General features: G+C 44.3%; 1 protein-coding gene across 3 annotated transcripts in view; it reads left to right on the top strand.

Moving 5' to 3' along the window:
- Dscam (DS cell adhesion molecule) overlaps positions 1 to 10,067 on the top strand; it is a 655,493-nt gene that overhangs the window by 397,103 nt on the left and 248,323 nt on the right. For all 3 annotated transcript variants that reach the window (XM_048803693.1, XM_048803694.1, XM_048803695.1), the window contains exons 7-8: positions 1,268 to 1,564; positions 2,293 to 2,568. In XM_048803693.1, coding sequence (XP_048659650.1) covers positions 1,268 to 1,564; positions 2,293 to 2,568 — 573 coding nt within the window. The remainder of the gene's footprint in view (positions 1 to 1,267; positions 1,565 to 2,292; positions 2,569 to 10,067) is intronic.

Raw genomic sequence — 10,067 nt, 5'->3', positions numbered from 1 at the left:
ATATATATATATTTATATATATATTTATTTATAATAAAATTACAAATAAGAAAAATCTATTAATCATTCACTTTGGGACCAACACTTCAATTTGAGCACAAAATTTAAAAAATAAATAAATAAACAGAGTTAAACCAGTGGTATTTTATTGCAAGATTCATAGATCCTGTTTCATTTGATCAAAATTATGTCAAAGTGATCCACTGAGGCCAAGGAAATGTGCCCCAGGGTTGAACTGTTCACCTAGGTTGCTGGGCCTACTGGAAACGTCTTCATTTGGACACATTTTCTTTAATGTACATGTATCTCTTTTTCTCGTAATGGAAAGACATATTAAAAAAAAAAGAAATACGTGTTATAATTACTCCCATAGGATAATAGGGAAATTGTCCATATAAGTGATAGAAAAATAGTGTACTATGAAGTTGATCTTTGCTAAACATACTGGAAATTGCTATGGAAACTTCTCTAAGGTTCAGATTCTAGTTGACCTGGGACCCTACTGGCTCATGTCTATTCTTATGGTACAATTATTAGTAATTTCCATTTTACTTTCAAAAACATTTTAAGTTTGCCCTACTTATAATACTTTTAGACATATTTAATAAACATAATAGAAAAGTCTAACTTATTTAGCTTGTACTGATTCTCAGGGACTGAATGGGCATTAGTGCAATTACCATTTCTAATGACATCTATAAAGATCATTCCTTATGAAAAAAATGACAAAGATGGGACCATTAGACTATGGGTAGTTTTTTTGTTTTGTTTTGTTTTGTTCTTTTAAACAGCCCCCTAGAGAGAAATCCCTTAACGACTTGAGCGAAGTGGAATGAGAGTCCCCAAATTTACAAATTCACCTCCTTGGAAAACATGGTGGGTAAATGAACTGCAAAAGTTGTGTGTGAGTGTGTGTGTGTGTGTGTGTGTGTGTGTGAGAGAGAGAGAGAGAGAGAGAGAGAGAGAGAGAGAGAGAATTGGGGGGTGTTGGTGGCTCCAGTGGAGGTACACATTCTGAATTCAGCATGCACCTGTGCGTTACATTTGGGTTCCTGTTGTCAAGACAATCAGGACATAGACACGTGACTTGTCCAAGCTCCCTAATGCTGCGCCTGCCGGTTTTGTTGGGATTTCCCTGTTGATAAATCCAGGCCTCTTTTGTACTTTGCCAGCCTCTGCATTACCAACGAAGCACTGGGCAGCCATGCTGGGCAGTGGCGTCACTATTTGTATGTGCCACTTCCTTCCGTAATTTGTTTTCCTGCAGATGGAACTCCCAAAATCATTTCTGCCTTTAGTGAAAAAGTGGTGAGTCCCGCGGAACCCGTGTCCCTCATGTGCAACGTGAAGGGGACGCCCTTGCCCACCATCACGTGGACGTTGGATGACGACCCGATCCTCAAGGGCGGCGGCCACCGCATCAGCCAGATGATCACGTCCGAGGGGAACGTGGTCAGCTACCTGAACATCTCCAGCTCGCAGGTGCGCGACGGGGGCGTCTACCGCTGCACCGCCAACAACTCGGCCGGAGTCGTCCTGTACCAGGCTCGAATAAACGTAAGAGGTGCTTGTCAAATCAGCTCCTCGAAACACACACATGACTCATTGTAGTGGAGATGGAGGTTTCTGCATGCTCCAAGCCGAGCCCCGAATGCCAGAACCGAGTCCCGTCGCCTCGCGTTTGCTGCTCTCTCCTCCCCACTCAAGAACGGCCTGCGGGGGACCTGGGAACCCTGTTTCCTTAGTCAGCTGGTTCTCTTTCTCTCCTCTTAGACTTGTCCACTCGATCTGATCTTTTCTTTCCTGGTTTATGCTCTGCATGACTTTCCTTTCTCCTTTCCTCCTGTCTCACTGCGTTCATGGTAAGCCCTCATGTACATGGCATCTAACCTACATTCATCGTGTGGCCTGGCACGACGCCCATCTCCACTGTGTACTCTAGAAAGATCCAAGGACCCATCAGTTGGTACCGAAGTTTCACAAGCAGAGCCCGATGTGCAGTGTAGACTAGCTGCTCTTACCAATCAAATTGCCTATTATCTCGTAATTTAAAAATACTTTAATAGAAGTAGCCAATGAGGAAAAATATTTAATATTCATTCATTGGAAAGTAATGAAAGAAAAAATATCTTTTGAAGAAAATGTCAAATGCCTGAAATTTTATTTAATGGAAAAAGATGAGCTTACATGAACATAATCAATGTGTTTCTAACTCAAGGAAGAACGTTACCCGTTTCCCCACATGAGATGTGCCCTTAAATTATTTTCAAGAGTTTTCTTTATCTCCCCCAGGGCCTGCAAGCATTCGACCAATGAAAAATATCACAGCAATAGCAGGGCGAGACACGTACATCCACTGTCGTGTGATTGGCTATCCCTACTACTCCATCAAATGGTACAAGAACTCGAATCTGCTTCCTTTTAACCACCGCCAGGTGGCATTTGAGAACAATGGAACCCTGAAACTGTCCGACGTGCAGAAGGAGGTGGACGAGGGCGAGTACACCTGCAACGTGCTGGTGCAGCCGCAGCTCTCCACCAGCCAGAGCGTGCACGTGACCGTGAAAGGTAACCCCGTGCGCACCGCCTCGACTCAGCCTGGGAGAGGGGTGCCCTGGCCCCGGGTCTCTGTGCAGCGAGATTTGCGGCTTGCGGGTTGCGGGATGGTGTGTTGGCTCCTGCATCCTCTGAGGACCTGCAGATGAGTTCATTTTCTCTGGGTGGATTTCCCAGAGGACATGCGCGGTTAACATCAACTTAGAACACACTCGTTGGCTTGGTTACCTAGCTGTCTGTCAGTTGGTTATAAAACGTGTCTTTCTTTCCAAAAGACTCCCCAAAGTTGGATTTTAGAATCCAACTAGAAGCAATATTTTGTAGTGAAGGACTTTAAACCAAGATCTCACATTGAGTAGGCAGTGGGGTGGCATAGGATTCCAGGGCCACAGGACCCTCCCCAACTGAAGCCTTCTGACATCATGGTGTGGTCTGTTGGGGATTCAGCAGCTCAGCCCCCGTCTCCTTAGCAGCAAAGGCAATGAAATGACAGATCCACCCAGGGACACACAGCTGTGCAGTGGCAGACCCTGAGGGACCCACTTCTTCTAGTCCCCAGCCAAATATAAAATGAAAATGTTCCAGCTATGTGAATAATCTACATGAGGTACACCCTGATAACAGTTCTAAAATTGTAATAAAACCATTCTCCAAATCAGCATAAGCCGCCTGCCTAAGCTGTCCAAGTGACAAAGTTGCGCTGGAGGAATGTGTTTTACCCACATGTGATTCTGTACCATGATAAGCTGAGCATTTGAAAACAGATGGTTCACAGAGCTGTGCAGCACTTCCAGATACTAACAGACTCATTGCACAACTTCAAAACAGCGCATCTCTTAATCTCACCGCAATCTCATCATGCAAGTAGTCAAATACTGGTAACCTGTCAAGCTCTTGGTGGCCAATTAGGTTTCCTAAAACTCTGTTTCTCCCTTAAGTTTCAGTTGTAGTACTTGCTACAAACATCATCTCTTATGATCCTGTGAGTGAAAAGTTTATTTTTTTTTCCTCTAGAAAATGTGTATCAAATACACAAGTCTGTGTAACTATAGTTTTTAGATAGCCATTCTTTGAAGAAATAACTTGGAATTCTATGAAAAAGGTGGCTAGTGGGTTTGCATCTCAAACAGGGACACCAGGTTTTGTTTGCAAACAGCCCCCTCTTCTGTGGGCAGCAGAGTGCTCTGTGTACTCTCCCCATTGTGTCACAAAGAACATCCAAAATGACAGGAACTCCAAGATCAAGATCTAGTAAAATGATTACTTTTATTGTTTCACCAAGTGTGAAACAATCCCCTAGAAACCAACTCAAGCTAGCTTATGCCTAAACAAAGTCATTTGGTCTTGTCACCAATATGTCTATGATATTAGGAAACAATTTAATCAAATAGTTTTGTGTTTAGGAGCTTCTTTTAAGCATACATTATATGTGTGAAAGTTGCCAGCTTCTTTGCAAATACTTTCAAATAATCAGAGGCAAATGCAAGCCATTCTCCTGCAGTCTCCTTAAAGGAAACCGACTTACACTATAGGCAAACAGAATCCCTGGTCGCAGTCAGCATGGCGGTGGACGGTGGACAGGAGGTTTTAGTGTCACCACCATGATTCCTATTAAGGCTGGGCAGTCTCACTCACCTTTGCTTTCATGCCAACAGCGCAAATGTCTACACAGTGAGAGAGGCAGATAGCAGCCTAGCAGCCTAATGAAAATGGCTTCCTCCTTGAAAACCCCTTGTGGTCTCAGGGTCCCCAGAGGTCTGCCTGCTCATCCAGTGCTAAAAATTAAGTCTATTTCTCATGCCTAACCATTCATTGTGAACAATGCATCCGATGAACTTCTTTGTGCATAGGCCTTTGTCTGGCTTTTAAGATCAATTCTTTCTACAAAAATTGCCAGAATTATGATTATTAGACAAAGGGGTATATTTTCATGCTAACTTTTAAGAGACATAAATTCAAACAAAGGCCATATGAATCGTTAACTTAAATTTATTCTTAACATTAAATTTATTCTTAAAATTTGCCAGACCAGCATGAATTAATTTATTAGTTTTGATCCTTTTAAGTGACAGAAACCAACTCAAATTAGTTCATGCCAAAAAAAAAAAAAAAAAGAATTTATTTTAATCTCTTTATTTGAATTTATTTGACTCTTTAAATTTCCTAGATTGGCATGAATCAGTTCACGTACCTTGACCTTATCAGGCAAGGTGTAAGAATTCAAAGCACTAGCAACTGTGTATGTCATAAAAGACAAGACCCGAGGTTCAGGGCATCTTAAACCAAAGGGTTAAAAGACGCTACTGGTCTGCAGAGAGGCCTGATCCAGACACTGGGTTGCCATGGAGCCTTCGGACTCTCCTGTGTGCTCCTCTGGTCTTTGGCTTGATCCCCTCAGAGCAGCTTCTCCTCATGACAGGGGAACTGGCCCTGTTGTCTCTGGACTAGAATGCCCATCAACAACCAGAAAAGAAAAGGGCTCTTTCCGTCAGCTTCCTGTAGAGCAGTCCTAGGCAGGGACCCTCCTGTGGTCTCCATGAGCCATGAGCCCAAGTCTGGACCCATCCTGTGGCCCAAGCAATGGGAACGTGGATAGGCTGCCCACCTGCATCCCACCCTTAGAGGTGGGAGTGTACATTCACTTTAGTTGTTAAAATGGGCTCAATAGAGAACAGTCACTGATCAGGTCAGTCCCTCAGAAAATAAAACAACTTATTAAGAGTTTCTCTTAAGCCTAGCACAGTGGCACACACCTGTAATTCCAGTGACTCAGGAGGCTGAGGCAGGAGGGTCTCAAGTTCAAGAACAGCCTCAGCAACTTAGCAATATGAGACCCCATCTCAAATAAAAAATAAAAGGGCTGGGGATGTAACTCAGTGGTAGAGCACACCTGGATTCAATCCTCTCCAAGGTATCCCCCTTGCTTTTATTTAATTCCATCTTTTTTTTGTGTAGACAAGTGGCACTTCAGGTTCTAGAATACAAAATCACATCCTGGGTAAATGGGGTGGCCCAGCTTGTGTCTGCCTAGAATGTACCTGAGGCCAGATACTGACTCTGGGTTCCCATGTGGCCACCCAGGCATGCCTGTGCTCCTGGCCCATGCACATGTGCACCCAAGCAAAGACACGCGCGGCCATTCGCTCAAGACACCACTTGTATTTCTTGTTAGAGATGATGTTGAACTTTCAACGTGTAGTGAATTATACCCCATTAGCAATTTCAGCTTTCACTCAGATGTGAGAAGGTCTAAACTAAGTTGACTTCTGCACATTTAAATTTTCACTTTAAAATGTCTTGAAATGAAATATATAAATTAAGTCTGATGCTAGTGGCTAAGGTCATGGTCTATCAAGACTTTTTAAAAATTATAACCTTTACTGTTTTCAGTTGTGGGATATTCGCAGGAGAGGTAGCTGAGGCACGGTTAATTGTGCGCATCCTAGCGTCCCTGTGGTTTGGGAGTGGAAGGCTGTCCTGCTGCTGCGTTTGGAGAGTGCACTGCATTACCTTTCCTGTTGATGCTCAGTGGGTGTTTTATTGAGAAAATTGATGCCTCAAGCGTTGGTTTCCTTTGGAAGTGAAAGTTGGCCGATGGGTCTCCAGTCATGATACTGCAAACTGGCACCTTGTTATTTTTATCTCATTTCTGGAAGTTTCCTTGGTAACACACACACACACACACACACACACACACACAGAGAGAGAGAGAGAGAGAGTGTGCACGGGTGATATCTGGAAACAATACTGTTTTTCAGTCTTGTCTTTCTTGGTAATAGTCACGGCCCTTCTGCTCATTTTGTAGCACATGCTTGGGAACCAAAGCCCCAAAGATGAATGTAAATAAGGTACTAACTGTTGATAGTGGTGGAAGCTTCGACAATTCTGAAATACATTTAACTATTAAGAAGTGTGACTTTTCTGCCTTCAAACACATGAAAGTTGAAATCCCTTCTTTTACTTCAGTTTAACAAGTGGCTTCATATCTCACCCATTCCAAAGCACTCCTTGCCCGTGTGCCACCCTGGACTTGAACAGTGCCTGATTTCGTGTCCTAATTGCTGGAGACCAACATTCCCAGGAGAGTTAATTGGCCGCGAGGTGGAGGTGTCACCTTCTAGTTATATTTACGTAAGACTTCTTGGTTTGCATGGCACTTGCACATGTGTCACCCTAGTGAATGCTCATTGTGACCCCGCAGTGCCAATGATGCAGAATCAGAGCAACAGGGAAAGATGTGCAGGAGGTCGTCTGTGAAGTACTCAAGGCTCCGAAGCAGAACTTTTTATTCCAAGGCAACACCAGGGTGAGTGTAGGGAAAGTAATTCACCTTGCAGTGAGAAGTCAGGATTGGCCTGAGGAGAAAGGACACACAGGTCCCAGAATGAAGCTCTTTAAAAGTCAAGAAAAAAAAAACTGTTTAAAAAGTAGGGAAAGATACCGAGGGTCTGATTAAGAGAGAGCGTTAAAGGGGAGAGACACCAGAGGAGGGCTGGATCTGGTGAGAGAGGGCGGAAGCCATTCCCCACGGCCCAGCCTGGATGGCAGAGAGGCTGAACGGGGTCCCTGAGAAGGAAGTTGGGGACGCAGAGGGCAGTGTCTCCGGGCCACAGTTCTGGATTCTGAAAGTGGGAATTTTGAACCATGGATGTGGGGGAAATGGCTAAAATTAGATGAGAAAAATGGCTGAAACCACGAGTGGCCTGAGAGAATCAGGCTTTTGGAAGTTTATCTTTTAAATCAATGTTGCCAGTCAATGAGACGAGATGATCCTGGAGATGCAGAGAGCAAGCAGGAACATCCCCTTTTGCATATTCCTCCCCCTTTTCCATGTCAACTGATGATAAAGAAGAACACACTGGCTTCCACACCCGGCATGTCATTGGCAGATGGCAGGCGGTGGGCAGGCGTGTCCTACTGTCCTCTGAGGCCATGCAATGGCTTTAACAAACTTACCCAAACACGCCCATACTCTGGTTGGTGTATTTGAACACTGCCCTCTTTAATCCAAGATAGCTTTTTACTGGGAGCCCTTCAGCTTGAAGAGAGAATTAAGTGTCATTGCTGCCCGGGGCCCTCTGTCTTCTGCAGCTGACCAGAGCAGCTGTGCCCAAAGCACCCACTTCAGCAGGTTATCCCAGGCTGCACACCAGTGTCACCGTCCCGTCTTCTGCACTGTTGAAGGTGCAGTCAGGGAGGGATGGCTACATTCAAACACTCTGACAGTGGCTGTAGCTCCACTCAGGTGAGCGGCAGGGACGCCACAGCGATGTCACGTGGCCCAGGTGTGCATAAACACTGCTGGCAGGGTCCCCACACCGGCTTTCTGACGCTTGCTCATTTTCTGCCACACCCAGAGCACTGTCAACCCCCGACTCCCTGTCCCAGCTCTGTGAGGAGGACACTTCCTTCCCTCTGGATGCCCGTCCCCTTCTCCCCCTCCTGCTCTCTCTGGTTTCTCTAGCAGAGTACAATATTGTATATAGAAAGTGCATCATTCCCACGTCATTTCTCTTTTTAGGCCCCTCATTAAAGTTGAGCAGTATTTAATGGAGGGTTCTGTTTGCTGAGGTCATTCGTGTGTGGCCATAAATAAGTTGTTTGTGCATTTTTATATTGATTTTTCAAAAACTGCTTAGGGAATGCATAGTTTCTATTACAGATAATACAGGAGAAAAAAATAGGTCTGAGGGCAACATAATGGCAATGTGTTACATGTATAATCTGTGGTGGTTCTTTATTTCAAATGGGAATTGAAATTCTTTGTTCATTTGATATCCTAATGTGGTAAAAGAAGTCTGGGAAATAGGAACATTCACGCTTTCTTCTTTCTGAACTATGCATGAAAAGACTCCTGCTTACATGTGGTGAGATTCCTACATTTGCTCCTGCCTGGGAGCTGGGCCACAGAGTTCCAAGGAGATCCTGCACTTTGGGTGAGGGTGTTGGAATCAAGCTGAGAATGCAGTTCACACACCTCCCTTCACATGGGTTCCTCCTGGAGGTAGACTGACTTATCATTTTCCTTCTATTCTAGACAATTATTCATGGGAACACTTGATTAAATGTTATATTAAAAAAATCTCAAATTGCTTTCTCCTACAAAGGGAAATCTTATAGGATTTGGTGTAATGTCAAAGAATATGATTCTTTTATTTACTTATAATTAAATTGTAGGAGAAATAAGATTTTGCAATATGTTGTGCTTGCTCAACATGGGAAACTTAGAGGAGAGAATTATGTAGTCACGAGAAAGGAAGAAAGAAATTCAAGAAAAAATAATAACACTCCTTGCCTACCCCATAATTAATCTTGTTGCAAATACATACACATATGTGCACCCCACAAACACACATGCACACAAACAGACAAGTGAAACCCTCTGGGAGTGCTGGTAATAATATCCTGATAATGATACTCTAAATCAAAACAAACAACTCTCAATTATCAAATTCAAATAAACAAAAAACTCTCAATATTCAAAATCAGCAGTAGGATTGTACAAAACACAAGCAATGTAAGATCAACAGAATTGCATAGTTTATGCATATGTATGGTACAATAATATTTATATGTGTTGTTTTAGTTATAATATAAGCATATACTCATGGATGAATAAAAATACACATCATAAAACATATACATCCACTTGCAGAGAGACGCAGTAAGTACACTGAGCATGAGCCTGGTTCTGTGTAAGGGGATAATGTGGCCATAGATACAGGGCTGGGGGTGAACTTGGAGGTCATGGAGACCCATCTCCCAGCTGCTGCTGCTGGTGGCCTGGACTGTGGCCCGGGGCTTTGGACTCGGCAGTGGTGCTCTGTGCTCTGAGCCCGCTCTGTTTCTAAATGACCGTGCTCACCAGACAGGGCTTCCCCTGGGTACAGATCTGCCTTCTCCAGTGCCGCCCCCCTTTCCCCTGCTGGGCAGCGCCATACGCTCTGCTCCTTCGCCACAGGAAGCTGCCTCGTGTGTGAAACAGGGAGCCACTGTCCTGCAGGCTGCCCACTCACACTGCCCCTTGTTCAGCTGTTCCGCAGGCATCAGGGCTGGTGCTCTTTGTGAGGACACACTGAGGGGTCTGTTGACTGAAAGAGTCGCAGCCTTCTGAGCACTGTAGTGTCTCCGAGGCACGTGGAAATGCCACCTCCACCCTGAAGGTAGTGCCTCCTTGTTGAAACCCGCCTCCCACCTCCCACCTCGAAGCCGTGACATGCATTGAATCAGGTGGTCCCTTGATGATCCCCTGAGAAGGGCTGCCACGGGTGGGCTGGGATTTTGTTTTGTTTTGTCAACTTTGGGTTTAAGCCACTCATTCCCATCAGTCCATCCAAAGGGCCTGATTTTGATTTATTTTAGTCCAGTTTTCTTCGCAAACCTTCTATCAACTCTGGCACCACTCTTCTCCTATGTGCATTTTATTGATTTTAGATCCATGTTCTGTGTTTCCCTGAAGGTATATGGGTATGAATATATGTTTTTCAAAAGCACAGAAAGTAAGCACCCAG

The sequence above is a fragment of the Marmota marmota genome, unplaced genomic scaffold (assembly GCF_001458135.2).
Source record: "Marmota marmota marmota unplaced genomic scaffold, marMar, whole genome shotgun sequence".
In the NCBI taxonomy this organism is placed as follows: Eukaryota; Metazoa; Chordata; class Mammalia; order Rodentia; family Sciuridae; genus Marmota; species Marmota marmota.
Note: the sequence above shows the minus strand (reverse complement) of the source record. Positions and strands in the feature narration are given on the sequence as shown.